The 27,660-nt window shown below is 49.1% G+C and overlaps 11 protein-coding genes across 11 annotated transcripts; 3 read left to right on the forward strand and 8 right to left on the reverse strand.

Moving 5' to 3' along the window:
- Positions 1 to 183: 183 nt before the first annotated feature.
- Positions 184 to 1,595, reverse strand: K444DRAFT_45657 (putative 4-amino-4-deoxychorismate protein). Its single transcript, XM_024872870.1, has 3 exons — positions 1,310 to 1,595; positions 483 to 1,236; positions 184 to 436 (listed from the first exon to the last, which is right to left on the reverse strand). Exons 2-3 carry the CDS (start codon positions 1,226 to 1,228, stop codon positions 328 to 330), a joined length of 855 nt encoding a protein of 284 aa, XP_024733973.1. The 5' UTR covers positions 1,229 to 1,236; positions 1,310 to 1,595; the 3' UTR covers positions 184 to 327.
- Positions 1,596 to 2,588: 993 nt separating this feature from the next.
- Positions 2,589 to 5,173, reverse strand: K444DRAFT_665514 (uncharacterized protein; the record flags this gene model as incomplete). Its single annotated transcript, XM_024887075.1, has 4 exons — positions 2,589 to 2,892; positions 3,061 to 4,475; positions 4,535 to 5,044; positions 5,097 to 5,173. 4 exons carry the CDS (start codon positions 5,171 to 5,173, stop codon positions 2,642 to 2,644), a joined length of 2,253 nt encoding a protein of 750 aa, XP_024733974.1. The 3' UTR covers positions 2,589 to 2,641.
- Positions 5,174 to 5,976: 803 nt separating this feature from the next.
- On the forward strand, positions 5,977 to 9,286 carry K444DRAFT_644760 (DNA excision repair protein-like protein; the record flags this gene model as incomplete). The annotated part of the gene is made up of 6 exons (XM_024885001.1): positions 5,977 to 6,034; positions 6,132 to 7,353; positions 7,397 to 7,703; positions 7,748 to 7,948; positions 7,994 to 8,225; positions 8,271 to 9,286. The coding sequence occupies 6 exons, from the start codon at positions 5,977 to 5,979 to the stop codon at positions 9,284 to 9,286; spliced, it is 3,036 nt and encodes a 1,011-aa protein (XP_024733975.1).
- A 187-nt stretch (positions 9,287 to 9,473) lies between these two features.
- On the reverse strand, positions 9,474 to 10,534 carry K444DRAFT_644761 (uncharacterized protein; the record flags this gene model as incomplete). Its single annotated transcript, XM_024885002.1, has 2 exons — positions 9,474 to 10,178; positions 10,238 to 10,534. 2 exons carry the CDS (start codon positions 10,532 to 10,534, stop codon positions 9,474 to 9,476), a joined length of 1,002 nt encoding a protein of 333 aa, XP_024733976.1.
- Positions 10,535 to 11,190: 656 nt separating this feature from the next.
- K444DRAFT_615529 (MFS multidrug transporter-like protein) lies at positions 11,191 to 13,554 on the reverse strand. Its single transcript, XM_024880749.1, has 5 exons — positions 13,045 to 13,554; positions 12,878 to 12,993; positions 12,621 to 12,821; positions 12,356 to 12,575; positions 11,191 to 12,309 (listed from the first exon to the last, which is right to left on the reverse strand). The coding sequence occupies exons 1-5, from the start codon at positions 13,378 to 13,380 to the stop codon at positions 11,320 to 11,322; spliced, it is 1,863 nt and encodes a 620-aa protein (XP_024733977.1). The 5' UTR covers positions 13,381 to 13,554; the 3' UTR covers positions 11,191 to 11,319.
- A 1,157-nt stretch (positions 13,555 to 14,711) lies between these two features.
- Positions 14,712 to 16,685, reverse strand: K444DRAFT_654189 (iron reductase domain protein). Its single transcript, XM_024885929.1, has 5 exons — positions 16,483 to 16,685; positions 16,247 to 16,404; positions 15,693 to 16,197; positions 15,571 to 15,608; positions 14,712 to 15,522 (listed from the first exon to the last, which is right to left on the reverse strand). The coding sequence occupies exons 1-5, from the start codon at positions 16,514 to 16,516 to the stop codon at positions 15,031 to 15,033; spliced, it is 1,227 nt and encodes a 408-aa protein (XP_024733978.1). The 5' UTR covers positions 16,517 to 16,685; the 3' UTR covers positions 14,712 to 15,030.
- A 1,330-nt stretch (positions 16,686 to 18,015) lies between these two features.
- On the forward strand, positions 18,016 to 18,561 carry K444DRAFT_632221 (uncharacterized protein; the record flags this gene model as incomplete). The annotated part of the gene is made up of 2 exons (XM_024883454.1): positions 18,016 to 18,223; positions 18,281 to 18,561. The coding sequence occupies 2 exons, from the start codon at positions 18,016 to 18,018 to the stop codon at positions 18,559 to 18,561; spliced, it is 489 nt and encodes a 162-aa protein (XP_024733979.1).
- Positions 18,562 to 19,503: 942 nt separating this feature from the next.
- Positions 19,504 to 20,193, reverse strand: K444DRAFT_632222 (uncharacterized protein; the record flags this gene model as incomplete). The annotated part of the gene is made up of 1 exon (XM_024883455.1): positions 19,504 to 20,193. The coding sequence occupies one exon, from the start codon at positions 20,191 to 20,193 to the stop codon at positions 19,504 to 19,506; it is 690 nt and encodes a 229-aa protein (XP_024733980.1).
- A 768-nt stretch (positions 20,194 to 20,961) lies between these two features.
- On the forward strand, positions 20,962 to 22,564 carry K444DRAFT_632223 (uncharacterized protein; the record flags this gene model as incomplete). Its single annotated transcript, XM_024883456.1, has 3 exons — positions 20,962 to 21,133; positions 21,184 to 22,508; positions 22,550 to 22,564. 3 exons carry the CDS (start codon positions 20,962 to 20,964, stop codon positions 22,562 to 22,564), a joined length of 1,512 nt encoding a protein of 503 aa, XP_024733981.1.
- A 1,394-nt stretch (positions 22,565 to 23,958) lies between these two features.
- K444DRAFT_593874 (NAD(P)-binding protein) lies at positions 23,959 to 25,699 on the reverse strand. The gene is made up of 5 exons (XM_024878324.1): positions 25,273 to 25,699; positions 24,895 to 25,220; positions 24,716 to 24,843; positions 24,046 to 24,670; positions 23,959 to 23,998 (listed from the first exon to the last, which is right to left on the reverse strand). The coding sequence occupies exons 1-4, from the start codon at positions 25,327 to 25,329 to the stop codon at positions 24,150 to 24,152; spliced, it is 1,032 nt and encodes a 343-aa protein (XP_024733982.1). The 5' UTR covers positions 25,330 to 25,699; the 3' UTR covers positions 23,959 to 23,998; positions 24,046 to 24,149.
- Positions 25,700 to 25,801: 102 nt separating this feature from the next.
- K444DRAFT_665520 (S-adenosyl-L-methionine-dependent methyltransferase) lies at positions 25,802 to 27,573 on the reverse strand. The gene is made up of 3 exons (XM_024887076.1): positions 27,117 to 27,573; positions 26,489 to 27,019; positions 25,802 to 26,442 (listed from the first exon to the last, which is right to left on the reverse strand). The coding sequence occupies exons 1-3, from the start codon at positions 27,363 to 27,365 to the stop codon at positions 25,933 to 25,935; spliced, it is 1,290 nt and encodes a 429-aa protein (XP_024733983.1). The 5' UTR covers positions 27,366 to 27,573; the 3' UTR covers positions 25,802 to 25,932.
- Positions 27,574 to 27,660: the final 87 nt, after the last annotated feature.

Below are 27,660 nucleotides of genomic sequence, written 5' to 3' on the forward strand. Positions count from 1 at the left end.
TACTCGGCTTGCAATGGCGATCTGGACCGAACGATAACATGCGGGCGTTCGGGGATGCAAAGCAGAAGGATCTGTGGGCTGTGGGAACGGCCTCTATGAGTACGGAGAGTGAATTTCCTTGAGAGCTGAGCTAGTCCTGATCAAGCCGTGCTGACGAGCTGAAAACTTTGTCATTGTGACACAACATCGATATATCATGATCCGAGTGCAAAGCGGAAGTCATGTGAAAACTTTTATGTGCTGTAGTAGTTCTGTAGAGAGACCCTTTCTGTGGAGCGAGGGATCAGGGAAGCCAGGATCAACCATTTGCTCCGTCCTACACCAGCCTCATGACAGCTTCACTTTTCCCCATTGGAAGCCTCTCACACCATTGCTGATCCAGCATTCTTCTCCATCTTTCAGAGAGTCGACTGTCACAACCCCTTCAACACAAAGTCTGGGTTTGAATTAGAGTAAATTCTGCAAAAGCAATTCAGACGTACCCCTTTGCAAGAGCCCACCTCCTCGTAGTTCCCACCTGACCACCACTTGATACCGGCGGAGTCGTCCATTTCCCATTCCTCCAGAAGAACACACTCGTCAAGCTGCCTTCCATAATGTCCCCATCTTTCTCACTGACGATCAGAACCTCCCTCTTCTCCATCATGTCCTTGATCCCAACTCTTTCCCTGGCGGCACCGTACATATCCCTATTCGTAGTCTTATAACTGGTGTACGGCGACGGCTTCGTCCTCACACTATCCGGGATAACATCCCATGCTCCTGTCATCGGTGGATCTCCATGAACGGCATCATCGTTTCCCAGAGTCAAAGCACCACCAGTGAGAGGGCTAACCTTCATCTGAGGGGATGCCTTTGGTGGAGGGATCCTTTTTGGAAACAAGTTCGTTTCTGTCACTGGTGCAGCTGGAGACGACTCGACGCCAATTGAGCCATCGTGGCTCAACAATACCCTAATCCTCAATGGCGTTGGGGATTTTGTGTCGATGGATTCAGTGAGTTTCTTCAGCAGGTGAGCGAAGCCGTCAGAGCCCCGGATTGAATCAGCTGCTTTTGTCCAACCGAAGTGATCGGCAGCTTGTAGTATGCGATCTCGATGATGTGTGAGGATGTAAAAGGGGCTTGGTTCTTTGAGTTGTTCGTCCCATGATTCAGTGTTGATTGAAAGCGAGGTGAGGAGTGGATCGTAGCGGAGCGAGGTGTAGAGCTTCAAGTCCTGGACTGTCATGATGAAAGCTGGGAAAGTCAGCAAGTGATGCCGAGTTAATACCGTACTCGACACGCCAGAAGACAGGCAATTCTCAAATACTTTCGTCGAGTGAACAGGGCTCATGAAGGCAAGGCTCCACAAAAGTCGCACAAAAAATTATCAATCCCTGTGGTCCCCAGGGGCAAAGAAGACCAGAGACAAAAAGATATTTGTCAGTATCAGAATTAGAGATTGCGCAAGCAAGGGGTGAAGTCTCGTCCACAATGATCTTTTACTTCAGACCTCGAGCGGACCGAGAAGGACACGCCGAGAGATTATAGATTATAAGCACGCAAAGGAAACTGAAAAGGGAATCATGTGAGAATATTAAGTGATGCAGATGCAAATTTCCACTTACACTCTTGAATTTCGCAGGATATCCAGCTTGCGGCAATAAAAGTAGGAGAACCCAATCCCTTCAACCAGGTGCCCTAATACTCTGTTTCAGCAAACAGCAGCCTAAGGACCCTTGCGGGGAGGAGTATTCAGCAAGAGATAGCTCTGATGGAGAGTTACTGTATGCTTTGGATTGGTGCTATGATCGTCGCCACGACAGTGCTTCCGTAATCCAAGTCGTGAATGAAAGCTTGAAAATCTCATCAGCCCTTGGGGTCCGAAGTCAGGGGCAGATCACCGACACAAATTCTGGGTTTCCTCGGTTGTCTGTGTATTTAGGCGCAAGTTGATATTGGCACTGCTTGTGAGAGTCTGAGAGTGAAAGTAGAAGCGAAGAGTCGGGAAGAAGTTGCCTGATGCGGACGAGGCATTAGCGTGCTTCGCTTACTGCGTGGCGCCTCATCCATCTCCGACGTTTACGGACACACTCATTCAAAACAATTTACCACATCTACAAGCTTAGAGAGTTTTACCTAGCTTCCTTTCATCCTCGTTCAACTGGACATCCGTTAACCTTACAGGCGCCCCGGCCGATCACAAACAACCCCAACCATGGACGAACAAGAGAAAGAGGATTGCCCTGTGTGCAGTATCCCTCCATTAGCCCCACTCTTGGGACCCGAAGCACTGCCCATGGTTTTTCCCTTGCTTAAAATGTGAACTTGTTACTTGCATGCTGTTGCAGCGGATTGTGGGTGGGATTAACTTGATATTGTGATAGAACTGTCATATTACGGCTACTAGCTTGTAGTAAGCTCTACTCTATCTCTGGAGCAGAGTTGATCCGTTAAGTCGTCTGAACCATTTCCTTGACGCAATCATTCGCATTGCGTAGCAAGGCCATATTATCAGCGTCCTTCGAATTTTTGAGCTTAGCCAATAATATCCGTTGTGTTTCTTGGTAGCGTTCAACCAGGCTAGGCTCCTGTGACGGGTGGTTTATACCCGATGAAGTAGCAATCTTTCCCCCAAATTCTTGGCACAACTCTCGAAAAACTAGTAGATGCCACTTGCTCTGCGCTTCTTGCCCCGGGTAGAGGACCCTGAGGTTGGGGGGGTGGGGAAAGATATACAGGGCTGCCGGTCTTTGTCATTGTGAGCGCGTTTAATGTGATCCCGTTGATTCCAGAGGCGGGGGAACCCGTTTCCAGGAACGGCTCGCTCACACCCTTCATAAGTGCAGAGATATGGCTTGTCACCGTGTCCATGCATTGCGTGGGCCTCGCGTTCGTGGCGGAGCAGACAAGCTGTAGACGAGAAACATAGATCTTTACACGTTGAAACCTTACATTTATATGGCTTCAAGTGGGAGTCTACGAATTTACTAGCACCTGGTTGTTAGTATTGGTATCGTCGGGTTAGGGGGAAGTAAGCATACTCATAGTTGCACTTTAGCTTCTCGGGCTTGTGCATACAGTTCGCTTTCGGGTCGTCTTCAAATGGGCAGTGGTAGAGTCCATCGGAGTGAGGGGAAACATTGTGATAGAGTGGATGCTCTCGGGCAGTGCTATCAACACTCTCGAGGCTAGAGAGCCCAACACGTTTGAAAGCCTCGTCAGAGATCTCTGACCTCCCAGGAGACCAGGGATCGGGAAGACCTGGAGACGACCTTTGAGAGTCCAGGAAATCATAATTGTCCCACATTACCGGAGAGGCGATGACTATACCGTCGTTGCCATTGTCGTTCAGTTTGTCCTCTGAACCTCCCGCGTTACCGGCCAGAGAGTAAAACTTATCTCTTGGACGAGATGGAAAAGTTTTGTTTGCAGTCGAGTCGTGCCTCGGGTGTCGTGAAGCTGGTTTCGTAATGTCTTTGTCTTCTTTGAGCTCAGTGTGAGAGACCACCTCATCATTAGTTTGTAGAGAATCAAGTTCTCTTTTCTTCAATGGCAGTGTTATTGGTGACAGAACAGTGCCAAGGTAGAAAATTGCTGGATTGTCTGGAATATAAGCTCGCATTGAAAGCGGTACGGTAATGAAAACAAGTGTCGAGAAACATTTGAAACTGGCTTCAATGCAAACTTCTTCCGCCGCTGCTGGAATTGCTCTCAACCAGTCCCTAAAAAGCTCCACGGATAGGTCTTCGGCTCGTAGATCGTCCTTGAATCGCACTGCAAATAATGCTCTGGGTGCATCCAGTGGATGCAACGAGTCTTTAGGGATGCTTCTCCGCACATCATTGCAGCCATTTTCTTGCTTACTACCTCCCTGCTTTTGAGGTGTTGTCGATGCTCTCGTACCACCACCCTGGACATTCTGTGCGTTGGATTCATCCAGTCGTGGAGTCGACTCTTCAGTATTTGATCTTGAAAGGTCTTCAAGGCAATGGCGCTTCTTTGGTCCACATAGCTCATCCGAATTCTCAAAGCTAAGTCGTTTGGAACTGTTGGCTTCCGATTCTCTCCCCCGGCGAACTTGGGGATCCTGGATGGATAACACAATGCTTCTCCTGAAGAATTCCTCTTGTGTAAAGGGAAAGTGAACGGGAGGTGGATAGCGCTCATTCTCAATTCCCTGTGCTAGGAAGGATTGCATTCGGGTATAAACGGAGGTATAGAGCTCGCCAACGGAAAAGCCTGGCTTCTTGCTGAGAAGTCTCAGTTCGGTAGTGAGCGCTTGTGTGAAAGAATATTGTCCCACTCCATTTGCTTTGGAATCAAATGGACATGCGCAAATCACTTCGGTGATGCCCCTTCCCTCAGAAGCGTGGGCCGCACCAGATGAACAGCAGTCCAACAGAATTAAGACGTCGCTCCGGGCCATCTCCAAAGATCTTTGTATCCCGCTCCATATCACTATCGAGCACTTTGCGTTCTTCGTTTCCGGTAGACTAGTTTGGCGTTAGTTGATATGAAAGACCCCAAAAAGTATTATAAAGCAAACACTTACGTAGACCAGACGAGCTCCTTTGTGCGTGAAAGTCTGCTGTGACCGGCATAGTACACAATTTTAAGATCGTTATTGCTATTGCCGCCGACTTTGACAAACGAATTGATTTTTTCGCTGACTTCTGCATGACTTTCGGAGTCAGGGATTCGAAATTCCTCCACATCGTAGTTATAGACATTTTCTAGCACATTGCGAAGTCTACGTATCTCACACTCTACAGGTAATTTCGGGTCTTGTGTCTCCCAGCAAATCAGAAGTACATACACCCGAGAATACCTTGAGATTTTGCCATTCGGGTATACTGCCCTCGCAGCATTTTCGAGGGCTTTCCCGAAGTCCTCGAGTCCAATATGACGAAGAGTACGGTCCCAGTCTTCTGCACGGGGTGGTACGCTGGATGTAGAACTATGCGGGCTTCGCGAGTTGGAGCTTGAGCTCGCTGGCTCGCTGCTTTCGTCGCTGGTGCTGTGTCCTTCCATCGTCGTAAGATTACCTTCGACCTGGGAGGGTCTTGGGAATCAAGTAAGAAATTGAATGTTTTATGCTGTTGGACCTCACATACTGGTATGGGCTTTCATCCAGGTCACCATCAACTGTTATGTCCACAGACTCGTAGAGATGCGCTTTTCGTCTTTCCATATTCTTGATTGTGTATGTTGAAAATGGTATAATACAGGAAAACCGCGTGGTTTCCAGCGCTGCCCGATGCAAATCGTAGGGTATCGCAGCTTCCCCCAGTAGAGAGGAAGTATTACAGGACGAATAACTGAAATTGAAACAAAATGGAGGGGGAAGAGCGGTGATATCTAACAGTCCTCGCTCGCGTGACCAACGGAAAATGGGCGTCGTCGGGCGTGAAATCGCCCGGCTTGTACGACTACTCCTTCGCCTTGCATTTTAATAGGCAAATATCAGGTCAGATACATCCTCGTCACGTGGCTGCCATTGCATGGAATGGTCTAAAATTATTGGGACCTGGTGGACGACGTTTAAAGTAAGTACTCAGAAGTACGCTTCCTAGTATAAAAAGTCACTAGCTAACTCAAAGCTAAGTCTTATTTAATAGCTATAAAAAACCGTTCTATCTTTATAGTCACGTAATATAATAATACAAACAAATAAACTCAATTTATATAATATTATAAAGTTTATAAGGGCTCTTATTATATTTATTATAATATTAGATTAATTAATTATATTATTATAATATACTCTTATTAGGCTCAAGTCTTTATAAAATCGGGGAGTTAAGGGCTAAATAGTTCATTAAAAAGTAACAAGATAAAAGAAGTTAAAGGCTATGCATAGGGTTTACCCTATTATGTTATTCACTCCCCTCGGCATTCCGAAGATCTCCCGAAGCCGAAACGCGCCTCCCGTGACATCGCGACATCAAACCCCGCGTCAACCACGTGGCTCGCATCAACCATTAACCCATCATCATGGCGCAAATGGCGCGTGGAGAAGGTTACCGGGAGGAGCAGACCAGCGACGAAGATGGTATCGTAGCTAGAAACGGTCGAGGGATGAGGACGGATGAGTACATCGAAAGCAAGTTCCCTTCGCAGCAGACCGGCGCATCTACTGACATCTTCAGAAATCGTAGGCCCAGCCCGATCCGAAAGCGATACCGACTCCGATGTCGAGATACCAGATGTGAGACCCTCTCCGAAGCGCAAGTTAGATGGCAAACCATTAGATAAGGGGAAAGGGAAGATGGAGAAGTCTCTCTTCTCGGATGACGAGGATATCTACGAGAAATTCAAGAACAGGAAATCGGAGAAGAGAAAGCAAACAGCTGCTACGAAGAAGAAATTAGCTACGAAGACGAAAGATGCAATCGCAAGTAGGAAAAAGGCCAAGGATAATGGAGAGGAACCAGCGGCCAAGAAGCAAAGGATATGGGGCGAAGAGTCGGACTATGAGATGGACGAGGATATTCCCGATTATCTGCATCAACGCAGAAAGGAGTTCGAATCGAACTATCATAAGTTGGCTGAGGGAGGCCTCCGTCTTCCGCCAAGGTACGATGAGATTGAATTCTCGGATGATGAGATGCTTGCGGAATTGGAGGAACGACCAGACTTCCCTCCCACTGTCGAGACCTCGAGGCCGTATAAGGATATCGAACTGCCGCACTCTCTGGGTGTTATACCGGCTTCCATTGCCCAGTATTTGCGAGATTATCAAGTCGACGGCGTTGCCTTTCTGCACGAGTTATTCGTGTACCAAAAGGGTGGTATTCTTGGCGACGATATGGGTTTAGGCAAGACTGTACAAGTTGCTGCATTTTTGACCGCGGCATTCGGCAAAACTGGCGATGAGAGGGATGCAAAGCGTATGCGAAAGATGCGAAGATCTCGATCCAAACCATGGTACCCTAGAGTACTGATTGTCTGCCCTGGGTCTCTAATCGACAACTGGAAGAACGAGCTGGCACGGTGGGGCTGGTGGCAAGTCGATAAATACCACGGAACTGCTCCTGAGAGAGAGGCAGTTCTTCAAGCTGCTATGTCAGGACGGCTCGAGGTTGTCATCACTACCTACACAACCTATCTTTACCACAAGAGCGAAGTGAACATGGTCGTATGGGACTGTGTGGTTGCAGATGAATGCCACATTCTGAAAGACCGGAAATCGCAAACGACGCAAGCCATGAATGAGTTAAACGCATTGTGTAGGATCGGTCTCACGGGAACGGCGATCCAGAACAAGTACGAAGAACTCTGGACGCTCCTGAATTGGACGAATCCAGGCCGTTTTGGGCCTTTGTCTACCTGGGTATCGAGTATCAGTGATCCATTGAGGATAGGGCAATCGTGAGTGCAAACGCCCTTTCTCTTCTTTCACTAACTCTCGTAGCCATGACGCCACATACCATCAATTGAAGCAAGCACGGCAAACGGCGAAAAAGCTGGTCGAAAACTTGTTGCCGCAGTTCTTCCTCCGCCGCATGAAAAGCCTTATTGCTCATCAATTGCCAAGAAAGACGGACAAGGTAGTGTTCTGCCCGCTCACTGATCTCCAAAAATCTGCGTATGAACTTTTCCTCGAGAGTGATCTTGTTGAGATTGTCAAAGAGTCCTCGGAAATGTGCGAATGTGAGTCGGGGAAGAAAAAGGGATGGTGCTGCTATACCCATACACCAGACTCCAATACGAAGTGGCAGGCAGGTTCTCTGTTCAGATGAAAAACGTCTCTGATCTGGAATAGGCACTTGTATTCCCTGTTATCATGACACTGCAGAAGTTGTCAAATCACCTCGCACTTCTGATTCCGAACTCTCTGGATGCGGGTGAGAAGCAACAACGTGATTTGGAGTTTCTGCAGAAGATGGTGCCGGATCGATGGGAAGAGCTCTATGCGAACCGAGAATCCCTGTTTAATCTTTCCAATCCTGACTTCTGCGGAAAGGTAAATTAGTTAATTGAACTGTGGGTCAATTGCTAACAAGATCAGTGGAAAATTCTCAAGAAACTCCTCAAGTTCTGGCATGAGAATGGGGACAAAGTTCTCATTTTCTCACACAGCGTTAGGCTTCTGAAGATGTTGGAGCATTTGTTCAAGCATACGAGTTACAATGTCAGCTTTCTCAGTGGATCAATGCCGAATGAAGATAGGCAAAAGACAGTTGATGACTTCAATTCCGATCCTGGGCAGTTTGTGTTTCTAATCTCGACAAAAGCTGGAGGTTAGTGAAATGATTGAATCCTGCTGCATCCGCTAATTTCTGCAGGCGTTGGTCTCAACATTACCTCCGCTAATAAAGTCGTGATTTTCGACCCTAATTGGAATCCGAGTTATGACCTGCAAGCTCAAGATCGAGCATATCGTATTGGACAACTCCGCGATGTCGAAGTCTACAGATTGGTGTCTGCCGGAACAGTAGAAGAGATAGTCTACGCTCGCCAAATCTACAAACAGCAGCAGGCCAACATCGGTTACAATGCCTCCACAGAACGTCGATATTTCAAAGGCGTTCAAAACGCAAAGGATCAAAAAGGCGAGATCTTTGGCCTCGACAATCTGTTGACATTCCATGGAGATGATATTGTTCTCAGAGATATCGTCAACAAAACCAACGTCGCAGAAGCCAGGCGAGGCGTCGAGATCATGGACTTCGACATGGATGATGCTCTGAACGACGAGGACAACCCTCTAAAGGTCGAAGATGATAGCAAAGGGGATGCAGCAATGTCACAGCTCGTTGCTCTTATCACCGAAGGAGAAGACCCGAAGAAGAAGATAAAGAAGGAGAAGCCCAAAACCGATGCTATCCAAGCGATTCTCGCCGCTGCTGGGGTGGAGTATACGCACGAGAATTCCGAAGTCGTGGGTTCATCAAGAGTCGAGGCTGAGCTTAGCAGGCGGGCAGAAGAGGCTGGGAATGATGTCGACTATGGCGAAGAACGACTGTTTTCTGAGTCTCGGGCGGGATTGGGGACGCTGGGGAAGATCCAGTATAGGTTTCATCCTCCGGAGGGCGTTATGATGAGGCAATTTTGTACAATGGCCAAGACGTTTGGGTTTGCCAGCGCTACGGAGTTCGCGTTTGTGGTGGAAGGATGGACTCAGAAGCAGAGGACGGACTGTTTGGAGAGATTCTATCTGAAGAGGAAGGAGAGACTTGCCGAGATGGATGCAGAGAATGGTAGGGTTGAGAGCGTGTATGATACCACGGCGGATCTGGGTGTTGATACGAGCATGGATCTTGGCGTTGATGATGGCGAAACGGACGATGATGAATTATGATGGATGGATGATACCCCGGGACTTCAGGCGTTTGGGAACAGGCTCAGCAACAATACGCTGTATAAATCTACCGGTTGCTCTCTACACACATGCTTTTATCGCACGAGACCTTCCACCGACAAAACGGGTATTCAACCAGACCCCCACCCCCAAAAACCGAATACAAAGAATCTAAAAATAAGCTAATCTAGTCAGATGCAGTCCCCTCATCCTCGCTCCTCGTCTTCATCTCCTTCAGCCCGCCCTTCCCCTTCCCCTTCCCACCCTTCTTAGCCTTAACGCCCTTCCCCCTCAATCCAACCGGGACCTCCTTCCGCACCTCTCCATCCTCATACAAAACACCAATATCCGCCCTCCTGGCCACAACCTTCTTCCAGTACTTCTTGCTCACCTCGCCCTTGACATCGCCCTCGGTTACGATCTGCCCGTTCTCGAGGCGAGACCAGGTGATCTTGGGCTGCGCTTCCATCAACGAGCGGAGCGGGAGATAGATGCTTACGTCGGCGTCTGAGGCGGCCTTGATTTCGGACCCGTCGGAGGCGATGGTGAGTGGCGAGAACGAGAGGACGGCTTGGCCGCCGGCGCGCTTGATGCAGCCGGATGCCAAGATGAGCGGGTAGTTTGCGTAGGAGGTTTCGTAGACGATCAAGTCCGGCAGGTCTTCGGTTGTGAGGGAGAGGAGCGTGAGTTTTGGTGCTGATGCAGAGGTCGGGGATGTGGGGGCGGCGGACGGCGCCAGGCGGATCAGGTAGTCGGAGGCGTCGAGGTCTTCTTCTTCCGTGGAAGATGGCTTGAGTTTCATGGAGAAGCGGGATTTGGAGGCCGGAGAGGCGACCAGGGATTGGAGTTCTGGGAAGGTGACTTGTAGGGCGGAGAGGTGCGGTTGTGCGAGCTGAAGGGGAGCACGTGTTAGTGAAGTGATGTGTGCAATTGGAAAGGGGGAGAACGGACCAGGTCTTCGCAATTGACGAAGCCTTCAGAGTCCGCCACGAGCTTCTCTTCTCCTTCGTCTTGCTCGGAGCCTTCTTCGATTGTGCGTTTCAGGACCCAGGTCAGGGCCTTGGAAACCATGGTGTCTCGCTCGTCGACGATGGAGTAGCCGCGGCCGCGAGCCTTGTTCCCTTTTGCTACGCTGCCGCCGTGGCGCCCTCGGCCGTGACGAGAAGCGTTGGGGGAGATGGGGGAAGGGGCCATGATTTCATGGTTGGGGGAGAGGGATTGGAGGGGCTGGAGAACTGCTGCTGCCATTTTGAAAGAGTGATTGTACGAAGTTTTTCGGGAAGAATGGGTATCTTGGAAGGAACTGAAGATGAGAAGGAAGAGAAGCTGAAGAGAGAATTTCTGAGCTGAGACAAGAGGGAGGGGGAAGAGGGCAAGATATATGGTATCGTCTTTCAGCAAGACGGTGAGACACATCTTCCTTTTCCCACTACGGCATGCAATGCATATATCAACAAAGACCAGACCAGGCCCAGCCACTCACTGCCAGCCAACGGTCTCCCCTCCACCTTCCTGGATTATCCTTCGGCTAGCCTGCATATCAATGCACCAAGTCATAGGTGCCTTCCTCCTCGGTTCGTACCTAGCAGTGGGGTCGTTCCTGCAAGGCCAGATTTGGATAGATGGCGGTGTGGAGATCGGAGACTGATCTGTGGACCGCCCGTGTGACAACGAATATTAGCCTGACGGCACGACCCGCTTATGGACACTTGCGAGACTCTTATGCGTTCGGTTTGGGGAGCGCCGGAGTTGTACATGGCGCGTACAGTAGCAGTAGGCATGAGAGGAGCGGTGTACAATCTGGTTTGAAAGTAGGTGGCGAGGCGAGTCACGTGTTTCGCCCCTTGGCAGCTGCAGCACATTTTCATCCCACTTTGAGGAGGAGGTTGGGGATACTTTAAAACGAGATGCCGAGATTTCCTGGTCATATTTGTGAGACTATTGTTGACACCGTAGCTTGTCCGAGGACTTCTATGTATAACTCACAGGTAAATCCACCTCGCGGCCTTATTAACGTATTCTACTCTAAGCTACTACAACTCTAATAACGACCTCAATAAAGGTCTATTTTCGGCTTCCGCCTCAGCTTCTGCTTCGTCGTCACCTTCTAGTCTTATTTCATGGCCATTGCCTTCTCTGACCCAATTACTCGCCACACAACTAAACGAAGCAACAATCGCCAAGCCCCAGAACACAGCAGCAACAACCCCATTCCGCAGCCCAAGGCCGTAAAGGAATCCTCCCAAGGCGGGGCCAACAGTTCTTGCTGCACTGCTCGCAGTCTGACCAATTCCATGTATCGTCCCGAGAACACTAGGATGTGGACTGCAATTGTTGATTAGGATTGTCGTAGCAGGCGAAGCGAACGTTTTCCCGACAACCTGTAGGAAAAGTACACTAGTGATTGAAATCCAAATCGGCCAGCCAGTCTTCTGAGAAGGCGGTGGAGTCGTGGAGGGGATCAGAGAGAGTAAGGGAGCCAGTATATAGACGAATGGGAAGCAGTAAAGGAAAATTCGCCAGGAGCGAACGGTGCCGAGTCGGTCGTTGACCAAGGGATATATGAACAATTGCATTGAAATGCCGATGGAGCCCAAAATCGCCATGGCAAAGCCAACACTGCGCGGAGGGAGCCCAATTCCTCCGGTAAACGTAAATGGGGGGTGAGGTGTGTAATCTGGTGGTGCCTTGGCCGGGTCGTAAACCGGTGTCGAGAGGAACGAGTACCAAACATTATTAAACGTGCCCATTGAGCCAGCCATGAGCGCGTGACATATTAATGTACAAATGACATTATAAGTGAAGATTCGACGGAAAGGAAGTTTGTTCTTGTAGCGTGGTGCGATGTGTTTCTTGGGTTTCGGAGGCTCGTACTCAGTGACCGATCCATCGTGGGAGTCGAGTAGGGATTCGTAACTTCGGTATCCTGATTTCTCTCCTTTGAAAATTCTTCTGAGAGATCCTGCCACTTTTCGGCGAAAGTGGACGCCACGATCGTGCTCTTGAGCATATCGCTCATGGGTCTACATTGTCAGTCGGCTTCCCCCTCGATCGAATTTGGTCACTTACCTCCTCGAGACCAAAAAATATAAAGCATGCAGCGCAAAACAAGAAAATTGCGCTGATAATATTCGGGGGCGAGTATGGGAACTTTTCCAGCCATTTGATGCCTGCAAAAATGCTGGGATAATTCCCAGCGGGATCAGAGGTCAAACCTCCCATCATTGGGCCAATAATAACGCCAATGTTCGCACACATTGGGAGAATCAGAAAAGCTCTTGACTGGTACCTGCGCTTATTAGACCTCGTCTGGAACATCATCTCTGGAACTCACTTCTTCTCCCTAACAATTTCACTAACCATAGTCCTCATAACGCCAACATTTCCATTCAAAGCACCTCCCAGCATCCTGAAAATCAAAGCTTGCCAAAAAGTGGTCGCGAATCCGAATCCAAGACACGAAATCATTGTACCAGAAAGGCCAATCAGAAGCACTCTTTTTCGTCCTCCATGATCGGAAGCGCGACCCCATAACCTGCGTAATATGGTCAGTGACACAATTACACATAGAACTTCTTCGCCAACACCTACATCGCAGTACAAAGTTGGGCCGCAGCAAAAGAACTCTGCATTATTCCCGCTTGTGAAGCAATAACGGAATCCGGAAGGCTCCTGTCAAAAGATTTTAGTTGGTAGAACAAATATGACTATCACGTGGTCAGCATGATATCATGCATATGGTTCCTGCATATACTCACACGGAGAGAAGTTTGGACCAGGGGTTCCGCAAGTCGAGCAGCAGTCAAGATGGCCAATTGACCTTTGTGCGGCAAACTGCTCCAGGTGACCGGTTTGGGTTTCTTGACAGGCAATTCGATTTGCAGCGGATCCTCGTCTTCCTCGATAAATGAGCGTCTTCTCGCCCGGTCGTACGGCACCTCGCTGCCAGAGCCTCCATCGTAGTCGTTTCCATGGGGCGAGACATCAGAGGACTTGTCGCTGTCGGTGTCGGACTGCGCAATGGTCCCATAGTCGCTGACCACCGACCTGATCGACCTGACCGACCTCGCGGACGATTTGGACGAGGTCGACATCCTGCGCAGATCTGCGATGCCGGGTTCTGGTTCTTGCAAGGGCAAGAATTGCTTGGCCGCTTCGTCCTCAGGCGATTCCCGCGGTCCTCATCCGCCTGCAATCCCTCGAATGAATACCCGTGCCCTCTGCGGCGAAGAAGCTCATGTCAAAGGCGGTGATAGTTCATGGTGGTGGTCAAGGAGAAGTAAATTTAAAGTAAGATAAATGTTGAGAGGAAGGCAATAAAGTATTTACGCCTCCACAACACGCTATCCTCAACTGGTGACACCCTAGCATGAGCGACGGCAGGTGCGCCATGCACCCCTGAAATTCCCTGAAGCAGGCGAGGCGTGTTCTACGAGCAGGCGGCGTTGACGCCACACGGGCTACGTTCTGTGTGTATTTAGGGGGAGGGGGCGGCGATGAAGAGTGAGATTCCTCTTCACCCCGGTCCTGTCACTTCAGGCGAGATCTGCAATCGCCTTGGCTCTCATGGAAAAATCCATTCCTAAGAGGCTGAGATGGAATTGGAACTCTTGGCCTCTGGGCCCGGCTGAGTGTGCGGATAAGTCAGGCTGACACTGCAGCGGGCGTGACTGACGCCACGGGCATCGGCAGAAAAGTACAGTGCGGTAAAAGAGTGAGTGGTGTCTGTGAATGCCGCCTCGCGGGGCTGTGTAGCCTATCACGTCATCGTCGGGGAGGAAGGGAATCAGGGATGCACAAATGGAAGGGCGAGATCTTGTTCTCCGTGACACCAAGAAAATACTTATTTTGTGAGGCGTGAGGCACAGCACGGATATGGTATCTCGGTAGCGAGACCCGGCCCAGCAAGCAGTTTGTTGGTAATGTGTTCGGATCGGGTATGTCGGTGTGTGGGGTCCTGCTTTATCCGCCGGCATTGTCGACGTTAAGGTTATAAGGCCGGAGTCCTGTGTACCTTAATTCACAAATCAATCAACCATATGCTTTTGATTCGGCCAGATAATCTTGGTGTCTTGGACTATGAAATTGCTGGTTCTGATATAGGTCAATATATTCTCCTTGGCCGTTTGTGGCGTATTGGAATTTGGATCTCAGCCGCTTCATGGGTTGGTTGGTTTTCACATCACGTGAAGTGAAGCTCTTAGCTTGGCGTTGTGCTTCGTTCTGCAGATGTGCTGGTATCTGGATCTTCGGACTCATTTCGTACATTCATGTTGGGGACGGAGACTACGTTTGGACAGAGGAGCTTTGGCTTGCCCCTGATGTGCTCTCGCGAGTCAGTATTCCTCTGGCAGTAACTTAAATGTACTACCTCTAGTGGAACATTCGGAAGAGAAGGAGTGTTTAAGAATTCGCAGGGACACGTGGAATATCTCGGAGGGAAAGCGTGTTCGGAAGAAACGGAGTTAAAGTTCCAGAACTCGTGGGACATTCAACTTTAAAGCCACCTCAATGGGCCGCCGATGCTCAGGGCTTCCTGCAAACGAACCATGTTCCACGAGCACAGGAGAACAAACAGATAGAAGGAGCAAGGCGCTCAATCAGAATTGTATTGTCCAATTGTATTTTCTTCACACAAATGCATCTTCAACCATCTCCTAACGCCAAACTTACTCGAACAAACGCCTCGCAATGCCATCATACCCAATGTCCCTCATATCTAGTTAACGCCTATCATGTCTCATCTAAACAAATGTTCTCCCCTCTTGCGGAGTCTGATAGCTGTAATTCGGCGGGGGATAGTTCATCGGCTGTGGCGGGTGCTGCTGGCCATTGTTATAACTCCCTAAATCGATGTTGCTGCCCGACGGTCCAGAGTTCCACGGTTGACTTTGATACCCATCCGAATCTGACATATTTCCAATCGGGCTCTTCTTGGAGTCGCTTCGCCATTTCCAGAACCAAATTGGGCTGAAGATGATCACCATGAGCAGAGTCAGAGCGAGAAGTGCCCAGTTGTATTTTGAGTTGAGAGCGAGAGGGAATCCGAGGAAGCCGTTGGTGATTCCCGCCAGGATTACAACTCGGCCGAGCCAGACGTGGTATGGGGCCAGCTTTGTGGGAGCTTGTGTTTTGTTGTACATTCGGTGGTGCAGGAATCCAAGGGCGAACTGTCCGACCATGGCGAATATGATGAAGATACCGAAGATCTGATGAGCGGAATTCCAGCTCTTGGACTGTGGATTGTGTTAGTAAATGAGTAGCCCGAATTGAGACCGACTTACCCTATTGTACATCGTTCCGGCATAGATTCCCAAGAAAGCTCCAATAAGGGCCAAAGCAGCCGACGCCGTTTAGTTCAAGCCGTGCCATCTTGGGCTCTTCAACACTCGCAGGATCAAAACACCAGCCGGCATAAGTCCCACAAAAGCCAAAATCATGACACAGGCGTGGAGAGGAGCAGAGAAATCATGATCTGTCGTATCCTGTGTCTGAACCGTGCCGGAAGAATCAGATGTCGCAACAATGGGAATCTGTGCAGCTCCAACCGCCTTCGTCAAATCCATCGTGAACGCTCCATATGAAGCGTGACGCTTGATGCCCGCAGAGAGAGAATTTGAGTTTATGTTCCCATCCGGTCCGGTTGCGAATATGAACTTCTCTGCCGTATTCGCAGGATCGATTTTGCTTCCCTTCCAAGACCTGCAATTCGAGCATATAGCGTTGACTGTCATATTGCCATTCGCAATGCCCGTGCCAGGCTGGACTTGGATGGTGACGTCTTTTGTGTAGGAGGGCTCGGTATGGCCAGATGACAGTCTGGGCGAAATCGTTACGTTCTTTCCGGTGGAGTCTGTGTATACCATAAATATCAAGGTGTTGTCCATCTTGTCGTTTCCCATTCCGATGGCCTAGAAGACGTCAGCTGTTAACTCCAATGCTGGCGTGCGCGGATCGTACCATCCACGAGAAGCTGGCAGAAGCCTGCATGGAAAAGTATAGGTCATTGTTGGAGTCATTTTGGGGGATGTTGAGCGCAAAGGAAATGGTTTGGTCGCTGGCAACAAATCCAGAAGCAACCGATGTTACTACGGCTGTAGTCGTTGTGATGAAGAAGCCTGTCCCAACTGTCAGCAAGCGCGTTCCTGGCTAACTTAAGCTGCAGCTCCGTCCCACAGTGACCCGGTTTTACATACCCGCAATGGCCAGTGCCGAGCCTATTCGCACCATATTTCGTTTCTATTATTTCGTTACTCGTGAAGGGTCGTGAAGTTAATTGAGGATGCGAGGCTTTGTGCCGTAAGATGAGATGGAAGAGCGTTTAAGCTATCGATTTCCTTTTTACGCAGCGCAGATCATCATATATGTTCCTCCTTGTCCGTTCCGAGTAGGGGCTGGGGCAAAAAAATGTCACCGAGCGCTTCAGTATGGATGGGCGCCAAATTTAAACCTGATTTAGCCTGTCAAATTGCGATTTCAGCCGTCAAAAAGTGGTACTGTAACCTCCCACTTCAACTTATACCCGCTGCCAGCAAGCGCTTATTCAAGAGAGGAATTCAACGTCCGGCAGTTCAAGGAAGTTACTTGGAACTTATTTCAATTATCTCTGTTTAAAAGCGATGTTAGACGCTTTTGCTGGCGAGTTGAGCACAAAATGAGCCTCGCATCCCGTTTCACAGCTTCAGTTCATACAGTGAGGAACTGCCTTGGGTCCCGAATAGTGCAGGCTCAGGTGTCAAATATAGGAACCTTGAGTAATCTGGCTGGTTCAGCTCGGTGGCTCTCGAGACGGATTTGTAAAACCTCTCGTATGATTGGGTGAAGTGTGCGAAGAATCAGTGGGGCGCTGAATGCTGTGGCTGTGCTCAGGGGCTCGACACGAGTGTGTGGCGATGAGAGTGTCACCAGTTCATCACTCTCCCCCCTTGAATAATTATGGGTGGGTCCTTTGGTAACGCCACACTGAAACTTCCTCAATATCCCCGAATTAGGAAATATCAGGTGCTTTCAAGAACTCCTATTCGCTGTAGACCCTTGATTAGCCCGTGCAGGCGTGGTGTTATAAATACCGAGACCAACAATTATTCAAGGGGGATAGTATCTCTCAAAATATCTTTCGTCCAAGGTTTTCAGCTTCTTATGCAAGAATCTTCGGATCTGCCAGCTTTTGAGACTCTGCCATCCAGCGATTGAGTCGCGACAAGTGGAACAATATCAATGCTGAACAACGCAAGTATTGCTGACCTCCTTGCCGGAGTAAGGAGAAGCTTTATCTTATTGAAAAGCGAAGTGGCCAGAGCCTAATGGGATTTCAAAATGATCTTGGAAATTGTCTCGACTTGAACGATATCCAGCGTCATGGGTCGGAAGAGATATGTTAGATTACTTGCTTAACGTCTCTGCTCTAATTTGAACTGTGCAACCTTGAGATATGAAGTTATCCCAACGTGACAACCATAAGTAGGAGCGCATCTTTAAAACAAATTGGAAAATTTAATCTATGGACTTCGTGTAGGAACTAATTTATTAGTCTATTCACCGGAGCAATTAACATGGGAAGATGGTTACAATATTTAGGAAACTCCCACTTTGCTTTGACCGTTCAACTTCCACTGAACAACCTCAATAGACCGCCCAGAGTCGAACCACCAGACTCGAACAACCAGAGCCGAACATCCATTGTTGACGAACCACAATCTGAACATAACAACAGGTAGTTGCCTCCCACAATGGAAGCCTCTCGCTTCTCCTCAGTTCGCGATCAGATTATCACGAAGGCGAGAGCACATCCCTATGAACTATCGACCCTCGAAATCGTCGAGAAGATGAAGAAAATGAGAGAACTCATCGAGTTGCACAAACCAAAGACCTACAATACCTGCTTCACCAACGAAGAGCGACGATGGCTGGCCGAGCTTCTTTGCTGGGAGTCCATGTGTATTGCCTCCAACCCCCTACTCCCTTGACTACCACTATTTGCTAATTTAATTCCAGTTCCTGACTCCAAAACCAAATTCCCAGGCAAGCGACCGCGCAACCCAGCTAAGCAGCTTCCCGTCAGCATTGGCTATGTGCCCCAGTGCGAGCAGTGCATGCAAGAGGGACGATCGGCCACGGATGAGCAGTGTCCTTATATCCGCATGGTCTCTTGTTCGCGAGAGGACCATCCTGATTATAAGACGAGGCTGGATATGGAGAATGGTGTTGATCCGACATGTCCGGCTTGTCATAGTGAGCGAATGGGGGAGTTGAAGGATGGGTGGGTGTTTGTGTAGGTCATGGATTGCTTCGATATTTGTGTTTTTGGAGCATTGGCGTTAGGGGGGAATGTGGGTGGGGCTATGGGATGGGCTTTGAGTCGTTCGGTTTTCTTCTCTAGGATTTCATAAGCTGCAGCAAGATTCCCATCGGTTTGCTTTCGGTTACTTCTCGTGTGGATCTGGATTGCTCCATCAACCTTTTGGGAGCCATCCATGGCGGGGAAAGGAATGCAATGTCTAAATGGGTAGGACTTCGGATAATCGATTTAGCATTAGGCCATCCGGGCCAACTTGGTTGCTATATGCGTGAGCTTTTTATAGTATGATTTAGAACTATAAAGTTCGGCTTCCAACCTTCGAGACACTCTTCAAACGATCTCAACAACAGCACTGAACATCAACAGGATCCTCCAACCATGGCACCTCGAGGCTCTCAGTGCATCTCGGTCCGAGAGAAGATGATCGACAAAGCTTACTGTAGCAGAATCTACTCTAGCGGTAATAAAATCGACGACGAGGTCCACGGTATGTGGTGGCACACCAAAGATTGTACCACAATGATTTGACACCAGTGCAGAAGAAATGGTTTGGCGAGCTTCTGTTTTGGGAAGAAAATTGTAAGAACATCCCTTCGAGTTCTTACATGACCTATCGTTGATGGCTTGTAGTTCCTGATGAGAAAGACAAATTCTTCGGAAAGCGGCCACGATGCCAAGGACCAAGCAAAGGTGAACCCCTACTAAATTCCTCCCCGCGCCAGCTGTAGAGCCGATTACAAGAAGTCATTTCATGATAAGTGCCCTTTTGTTCGAGTATATGTGCCCTAGGGCACGGTTTTCCGTTATCGAGTGAAGAAGACTGACTCGAGATCGTTCAGGTCATCGTGGTAAAGGGTAGGCGTCTAGCTTGAGCTTAGTATTGACTCGGCGAAGGTCGATGACTACTCGTGGTTTGCCGTTACGCCACACGACGAATACTGGGGAGGCTACTGGTGAGGGTTGTCCGAGGGGGACTGGTTCTCGGCGACCCATTTGCTCTCATTGGATCTGTAATCTCGCCGAAGGCTTGCATATCCTTTCTGGACATCGGGTATGGTACCTGGCGGAGATCGTTGAGGTTAACGCCATCTTTGAACGGAATGGGTATGGTAACTCCATTATTGAAACAACTGAGCTCGTTACGGGGTAGGTTGCTATATTTGGACAGGATGTCTTGAACTTGGTTCTTGACTTCTGGTCCCCAGAATTTGGAGATGTCAGCTTGTACGTTGGGATCGTCAGCTAGTGGTCGTAGAAGGAACGGTGAGCCGGCTGGTTGTTTTGCTTCCGCTCGTCGCTCTTCCTCGCAGGGTTGATCGCCATGGAAAACTTCGGCTAGATTGAGGAATACTTGGCATGGTTCTGGTGCTACTGGGCATTCCTTGAATATACCGAGGCATGTACCCGCTGGGATGGAGATTGGTGTGTCGCCGAAGTTCGCAAAAGGGAGTGGTTGCCGGGATCCGTCAATAATGCCGTTTATGAGTGACCCAAATCTACCAAGTGGGATGTCTACGAGTGGAAAGGGTCGTATCAGGTAGCCTTGCGCCCGTAGTGGTAGTGTCCTATGCTTCACTGGAACATTGGTCCCGTGGCCAGGAAGTACCATGGTTGGTTCACCAAAGCCATGCCGACTTCAAGATTCGATTGGCAGAGAGAATTTCGACAGCCCTGGCTGTCCCATTTGCTGCAACGAATGGCAGCGCCAAATGCTCGAAGGAGAAGTATGAGCTTGAGAAACTTAAGCGCAAAGAAATCGAGCGCGAGGAGTTTGAACGGAGGAGTCCCAGCGTAAAGAGAACGATCTGAAAGAGATTGAGGAGATTGAGAGGGATAAGCAAGATGGCTAGGTCTTCGTAGAGAATTCAGAATGCTGAGGTGACTTTTGTCCGGGCATACAAGGAATTTGAAGGGAAATAATTAGGTGAGAACTGCTCTAAGATAAGTTGCAATGGACTTTCGTGCTTTCTCACTTTCAGAGCGGGAGCTGAGATATTGGAGAGCGCAAGAGCACAAAGCACTTAGATATCTGAATGGAAGATTCTAAGCAAAACATATATCAGCAGTTTCTTCAAAATAACCCGAATGAATTTCACTAAGTTTTACTTTGGTGAAATGCTGTAAGCTTCCTAGGATAATGGGGAAGGCGGGGGTCGGCCGAATCGCAACTTCCCTCCAACCCCTTTTCTTTTCCTAAGCGAGCATCGTCAAATGTAAACAGAATGGGAAGTCTCGTCCGTTGCTAAAAGCCTTTCCCGTTTGCATTTCAAAACAAAACATCAACACCATTTCCATCTTCATCAGCATTACGAGTATCCACCATTGACAATATCAATAAACATAAATAAAGATGGACCGCTCGCACACAATGATCAGCATGAGGGATGGAGCATTGAGACTTGCAGTACCAACACCAGAATACGCAAAAATGGTCCATCAGGCAGAGCAAGAAACAGCATTCGAGGAGTCGATGTGCGGAGCGATGTCTTACAGCCAACGTCACGCGCGTATCGAAGCTCTTGTCGAGTTCGCTGTGTGGAAGCACATCTGTAAGTAACCCGGCCAGAAGTAGAGCCAAACACGAACTGATTCATTTCAGGGAGGAATCATCCATACGAATCATCCGAACGTGCTCCCGTGCTTACAAGAAGCCGGATGCATAACAATCATCCGATAGATTGCACTGCACAAACTCCTCAACCTCTGCCATCCACAACACCACCCAGAATGGGGGAGTTCCGTCACGGTGGTAGTGAACGGTCCCGGAACCATTCCTCAAATGCAGCGTCAAAATTGTTTCCAACTTCTCATCCACAAGTACGACAGCACCATTTCCATGCCGAACGGCATCATGGACTTCCAATACCAACCCAAGTTTCCACCTTTCCACGATCCCGCGTAGAGTATCCACGAGTACACAACACACCTGGTTTCCATCCTTCCACTCAACACCAAGAACCGTTTCCCATCCAAACCAACTTGCCTCCGATTGGCACTGGTCGACCATCCTCATTTAATGAAGACCATCAATCGGTTCCAGCTACGAGTGCCGTTTCAACCCCTTCTCGGCCATTACAGCTATCTAACACATTCGCCGATCCATTTGCTAAGGAATTGGACCCATATTTGAAGCGCAACGAAAGCCAGCAAAAAGCAGCAAGAGGAGCCTCCGGCCCTGGAATGAATGCGCCACCACAACGATGGACCTCAACTCCAATGCCACGCCGAGATTTTCCGCCTTCTCAAAGACGTTCTAGGGAATTGGCACAACACGGCGTACCTAATCGTTCTGGGTCGTCGACCAGGAGAGGAAGCGTCTCATCTCGCCGAATCTCTCAAGGGGAGCCGCAAGACGGTAGGAATATGCTAGCAGACAATGCATCTCCACGGGGAATTCTCAAAAAACGACGAGACTCTTCTCCAAGAAAGGCAGCTGTAGCTGCTCGTGCTGCCATGGCTCATTCTACTCGGACGGAGGTGGAAATAAAGTATGACGAAGTCAGCCCGAAGACAACGACACGCAGTTGGGCCCAGGTGGCTTCAGATCATATCAAAGAAGAACCACCAGAGGACAGCGCTGCCCTTCAAGAAGTGCCTAAGGAAGCCTTGATCCCGATTGAAGAAGATAAAAAGGAGCCAAGCAGCTTCCAAACTTGGGCCCAGATCGCTGCGTCAGAATGGATGGAGAACAAATCAAAGCAGGAAAAGTTGAGAAATGAAAGCTTTGGTAAATCGCATTGCAAGTTCGGGCAGCTGAAACTCACAGCAAAGGATCAGAGTGTGAAGGTAGAAGGGAAGGAGGAATCGAAAGAAGAAGTCTGCCACTGGGCACCTGCAACACGAGTCAAGCAGAAGTGCGTGCAATTTGAGAAGGCTCCCCGGAAGCATCGTCGAGCGCGTGGTCGTGGAATGCTTTTTCGCACTGTAAGTGCCACGATGTAGGAGATGGACCTACGTCGCAATAGAGATTGGTTCAATGAAAAAATGTTAGTATTGTGATCGTAGTTGCCTTGAAGGACAACCTCGATGAGGCGATGGTGGGGTAGTATTCTTCATGCGTTAGTGTATTCGGAATCCAATTCAGACATTGTTAAACCAAGTCTCTATCTTAGATTCCGTAAAGATTTGTTGTCCGAGGTGAGGAACTTCATTACCGGATTAGTTTGATCCATTATGGAAGCTTGGACTCCATAGAAAGGTGTTTGTGTAAGTAGAATGGCTGGCGGTGGTGATCGTTTCGTCCGTTCATGGTTGGGTGTCGAATTCTCAGCTTACTCTTCCCTTAATGTGGATTCGCCCACAGTGTTGCAGGTCACCAACGCTTGGCCATTACTTTCTCATCCAGTGGCGCTTATAGGGTTAGAATTGTCAGTGTAGCATAGCGTCTTGTTGCCAGTCGAACGTTCGTATGAGGTCACGAGACATTGACCGATACCGTTCAAGCCTCCTCTTCATGTAACGAGGCTGCTGAACCCCCCTCGTTGAGGGGCGACGACGCGATCTGGGCGAAGGCCCTGAATCCACCATACTGTACAACCTTGCCGATTCGACTGGGTCGACGAGGTCTACGATACTTTCGCCAATAAGGCCAAGCCTGATCGACACCAGAACATGGCCTATGAAATGAACAAATATCATGTCCAAAAATGGCTATAGAACTTCCTCTTTCCAGGCGAAAAGGGCAGCTTCCCAGGCGTACTGCCGAGGAAGAAACCAGCAGGCTCTCTGCCCAGATCTGGTAATGCAGAAGAGCCATCCACGGCCGTGCAAGTATCCAGGCACAATCAAGGTCAAGATACGGCATAACCTGACACATCCGCCGATTCATCAAAAGAAAAAGAGTGACAGCGTTTCCAACAATCGCGCAGCAAACCACTCCACTCCTCTCACCAACAAAAGACAGAGAACCACCGGCAATGGTACCGATGATTCTGACCGAGCTTCCAACACTCAATGTTGGAACTCTGGTCTACTGTCTACACGGCCATCGACAATTCCGATGACCATACAAAATCAAACAAGGACGATAGCTCGTCCGCTCAAAATGGGGCCATGAATCTTTTCTCCTTGGGGGACGAAGGCGGATACCCACACTGCCCTGGAACATCAACTCCCAACAGAGCCCTCGAAATTCCATGCCATAGATGTGGTCTAGATGACCATCGACACACCCAATGCACATACCACACCAAACAGGAACGAATCCTCGTCTGTTCCGATTGGATCTATGGCGAGTTTGGCTTTTGGGATGGGGTGGATGTCAACAGTGCGCTGGGACATCAAATACAGACTCCTGGTCAGTCTGGGAAATACACATCGGCTGTGACCGAAAGCGACTGTGTTCGCAAAGCACCTGCGAGTGTATCGGCTGTGACCGAGCCATTGTGATTGCATACCAGCCGTGAGTGTGGGGGCTGTGACCGTGAGATGAGATAGGGATGGCTTTGGAGGAAGCACGTACGCAGTAGTCAAAACTTGAATACTGCAAAGCTGGAATCTTTTTGACTTGCAATGCGCTTGTGACAGTTCCAGCAGTTCCAGCAGCCTCTCGTTAATTTTGATATACTAGACCTGAAACTGTAAGCTCTCTGTCTTTCCATTTCCTTCTCCGCTCTTCAGCATCTTCTCCAAGATCTCTAAATCGCCCAGAGCTTGTTCAGGAGACTGGTATGGATTTGGTTTGCCATTGGTAATGCTCTCGGCCCATGCCTTAACCTCTGCCTTGACATTGTCGCCTTCGAACTCTTTCACCGTACTATTGCCATCTTTCTGTAGGCCCTGTCTAACCTCAACTTTCTTGCCGGTGACGGCAACGCTTCCATTTTCACATGCTACAGAGAATTCGGACCCACTCCAGGTTGTACCGAATGACATAGCAAATGTACCAGGGACTCCAGCTGCCGTTTGCCAGATCGAAGTTATGGTATCAGCTGGAGGAAGATGAGGTTGAAGCAGAGTCGTGTATGCCGTTACAGCAGTCGGTTTCGCGGCTTCGCCCAACAAGAGACGTATACCAGCAACGCTGTGGACGCCGCCATCAAGCAGGAATCCTCCTTGATATTCGGGTTTTGTTCGCCATGGGGTATCTGGTACAATTAGTCAGGTGAAGGTGCCACGGGCGTGAAATATACTGTAGTATTCGTTATCGACCTTTACAAAGGTTGAAACCACCACACGAAATCCCAATATCCTGCCCAATTTCAAAATCTCCTGGCTGGCATACTGATACGATTCAAGGAAGCGATCATTCTCAGCCACGCTGCCGGCCGTTTAGCAAATGTTCAGGCTGCAGTCTCTGGGTGTAACTCACGCCCACGTAGCATTATTCTTGACCTTATCGCTCTTGTAATACTTTATCAAACTCTCTGCCCGCTTCAAATCCCCAGCAATTGGCTTCTCGGATAGCACATGCTTTCCTGCCGCCAATGCCGCTTCGATGTATTCGGGTTGACTCAAGATAGGAAGGGCGATTATAACACCATGAATGTCTTCTCTGAGCAACAAATCGTGGTAGGTTTTACCGGAGCCAGCATCGTCAGAATAGAGCGCGACATCGACGTTCAAAGCTTTTGCGGACTTGAGGGATCGAGAATACACGGCTTTGAGGGTGAGTTGCGGGGTTGCTTGCACTGCGGGCTGAAGGTGGGGTTAGTGGTTGAAGATACTGGGAGCATTGGGCTTCTCTCACAAGGTGTGCATTTTGGACGAAGAGACCGCTGCCGATTATCGCGATTCCGATGGACATATTGATGTTCTTTTGCAGATTAAGGGTTTCGAAGGACGTCGTGGGGCGTAGCTGTCTCTTTTGTTGAGCTCGAAAGTGGAGGTCATTACCAAGGCGGATAAATAGACGTCAATTCTGTACCGTCTCCATCATTCCTCTCTATCCCCACTGACTCATCGCGTTCGAGGCCCTAGTTGGCCAGTGGCGGATGGCCTTGGAATCGTTGGCATCATGGAATCGTCAATGGATCGAGCTTTCGGGAGCAGACCAAGCTGTCAGGGATGGGGAAAGAGAGCTCGGCTGGAGTGAGGAAAGACACTGGCAGCGTCACGTCGCCTAAGGATTGAAGCTGGTGAAACAGCACAACCCCCGGGTCTGGAAGACTCAGAATACCTGACAGAGCAAAGCTGCAGCATGTATTTGGGTGACCATCGGCCAGTGTCTTTTTCCAATTATGTTTGGTGTTGCATCAGATGTTATTGAAAGTTTCCGCGATGTTTCAATCATAAGTTTATCATTGAAAGTAAAGAATTTCCCAAGTACCCTCAATAAAATCATGTACCAAATTCCTTCAAAAAGGATTGAATCGCCACCCCCACAGCTCTCCTAACAATGGGCTACCTATCATCCGTCCAACACCACCTCAATCAGTGTCAAAGCGCTTCCACGGGGCTGAAGGAATTGCTTCACCACCAGTCTCTTGTCCGCCTCCCGGAAAAGGTTTATCCAATCTTCTTTCCTTCTTTCCTTTGCATTGAATGCTGCCATCATTTGCAGGTCCATACTTGTGTTCATTCTTAGAACAAAATTGGAAGTCTCTCCAGGTTCCGGCATGACTCCATCCATGACAATGATTCTGCTTCCTCTTTTCATAGCAGGAACATTGTTTTGTATGATCTGCACCGACATATTGTCCGGCCAATCGTGGAAGATGAATCTGTAAAAATAAACATCCGCTGGGATCTTCTGGGGCTTCATGAAATCATGAACTTGAAAAGATACTCTTGACTTGAGGCCAGGCGGGAGATTATCTTCGAATTGCTGCTCCAGAGTTGGAAGATCCTGCACAGTGACACTCAGCTTCGGATGTTTCGTGGCAAGCTCGATAGCAAGATGGCCGCTAGACCCTCCTACCTGCATGAAGTCAGTACACATCAGGTGATTGCGGCTGTTGACTGACATCTACCACCGAAGCCTCACCCAACGCGTCCCAATCAAATCCATGGACATGAGATGAAGAATGCCCTCCGCCAGATGTCAGGTACTTCATCGTGTTCCCGAATCTTCTTGCTCTCCAACCCTTGGTCCTGTCGGACTTGTCGAGCTTTCCTCCCAGCAACTTTGGTTCTCCCACACCATCATTTTCGAGCCAGTCGAACGGGCTAGCATATTTGCCCTCGAAATGTGCTAAAGCGACAGCTGCCTCTGCCGGATTCGTGCCATCACCAAATCTGTCAGTCTGTTCCATTATTTTAGCCGCAGCTGGCCCAATTTCTTCAACATTATGGCCAACCCACGCCCAAGCAGTCTCATCCCTGGCGAACTCCGCAGAGGTGATTGTGTGGGCCACAGAATCTTTGGTTGGAGCCCAAAAGATCCGCTTCGAGATAGCGTGTCTCATCCAGCGCTGCAGACGAGGTTCCGGGAGGCTACACTTCTTGGCTAGCTCTGCATAGGTTATGGAGCCAGTGAGAGGTACAGCTTCAAAGACCTGGTAGTAATTGAGAGTTCCAATGATGAAGAAATCAAATTTTTGCTGACATTTGTCAGGATTCTTGATTGATATCTCGAGTTGGGTCCAGACTTACAGCAATGTATTCCGTTCTCAAGTACTCGAACGGGCCCATAGCCAGGTGCATAAGGTCTGTTGCAGCATCAATTAAAGCGATCCTTGCTTCCTGGGCTTCATCAAGTTCTGGATGATCCCAGCTTCGGAGACCGTCGATCGCAAAAGATGGTTTTGGGAGTGACGAGTGCTCCAGACAAGAATCGATTATCGAGACGTTCTTGTTTATCGCCGTGGCGAGATCTTTGAGCGTTGGATTTTGGAGCTCCATAATTCTTTGATTGAGAATTAGGGACAAAGACGCAAGAAGCCATCGTCACCATTATATATCTTTTCCTAGCAAGCAACATAGCTAAAGTCCATTGTAAGGTGGAAATTACCGTCGCTTCGCTCCCAGCGGCCGACACCAGCTCTCCACACAAGACACCACACACCACACACGCGGCCTACCGAGAAACGGATAAAACGCCTCCCGGCTGTGGATGGTGTACACAGCCTTGCGATGGGAACACGTCCTTCCTACGTGGGCATCCATGCTCGTGGGAATGGCATCTGCTTGATCTTGG

Source organism: Hyaloscypha bicolor, assembly GCF_002865645.1.
Source record: "Hyaloscypha bicolor E unplaced genomic scaffold K444scaffold_117, whole genome shotgun sequence".
Taxonomy (NCBI): Eukaryota; Fungi; Ascomycota; class Leotiomycetes; order Helotiales; family Hyaloscyphaceae; genus Hyaloscypha; species Hyaloscypha bicolor.

What these genes read in the sequence shown, in the direction of transcription:
- K444DRAFT_45657 (XM_024872870.1), bottom strand. Translation starts at nt 1,228, where the DNA reads ATGACAGTCCAGGACTTGAAGCTCTACACCTCGCTCCGCTACGATCCA. An exon ending in AGGTGGGCTCTTGCAAAGGG is followed by an intron (nt 437 to 482) that starts GTACGTCTGAAT and finishes ATTCAAACCCAG; the next exon opens with ACTTTGTGTTGAAGGGGTTG.
- K444DRAFT_615529 (XM_024880749.1), bottom strand. Translation starts at nt 13,380, where the DNA reads ATGTCGACCTCGTCCAAATCGTCCGCGAGGTCGGTCAGGTCGATCAGG. An exon ending in GAAATTGTTAGGGAGAAGAA is followed by an intron (nt 12,576 to 12,620) that starts GTGAGTTCCAGA and finishes TAATAAGCGCAG; the next exon opens with GTACCAGTCAAGAGCTTTTC. An exon ending in TATTTTTTGGTCTCGAGGAG is followed by an intron (nt 12,310 to 12,355) that starts GTAAGTGACCAA and finishes CTGACAATGTAG; the next exon opens with ACCCATGAGCGATATGCTCA.
- K444DRAFT_654189 (XM_024885929.1), bottom strand. Translation starts at nt 16,516, where the DNA reads ATGGTGCGAATAGGCTCGGCACTGGCCATTGCGG. An exon ending in CTCGGCACTGGCCATTGCGG is followed by an intron (nt 16,405 to 16,482) that starts GTATGTAAAACC and finishes CAGTTGGGACAG; the next exon opens with GCTTCTTCATCACAACGACT. An exon ending in TGTGGGACTTATGCCGGCTG is followed by an intron (nt 15,609 to 15,692) that starts GTGTTTTGATCC and finishes CCCTTATTGGAG; the next exon opens with CTTTCTTGGGAATCTATGCC.
- K444DRAFT_593874 (XM_024878324.1), bottom strand. Translation starts at nt 25,329, where the DNA reads ATGTCCATCGGAATCGCGATAATCGGCAGCGGTCTCTTCGTCCAAAAT. An exon ending in TCGTCCAAAATGCACACCTT is followed by an intron (nt 25,221 to 25,272) that starts GTGAGAGAAGCC and finishes CCCCACCTTCAG; the next exon opens with CCCGCAGTGCAAGCAACCCC. An exon ending in AAGAATAATGCTACGTGGGC is followed by an intron (nt 24,844 to 24,894) that starts GTGAGTTACACC and finishes AACGGCCGGCAG; the next exon opens with CGTGGCTGAGAATGATCGCT.
- K444DRAFT_665520 (XM_024887076.1), bottom strand. Translation starts at nt 27,365, where the DNA reads ATGGAGCTCCAAAATCCAACGCTCAAAGATCTCGCCACGGCGATAAAC. An exon ending in TGAGAACGGAATACATTGCT is followed by an intron (nt 27,020 to 27,116) that starts GTAAGTCTGGAC and finishes AATTACTACCAG; the next exon opens with GTCTTTGAAGCTGTACCTCT. An exon ending in GTGAGGCTTCGGTGGTAGAT is followed by an intron (nt 26,443 to 26,488) that starts GTCAGTCAACAG and finishes GACTTCATGCAG; the next exon opens with GTAGGAGGGTCTAGCGGCCA.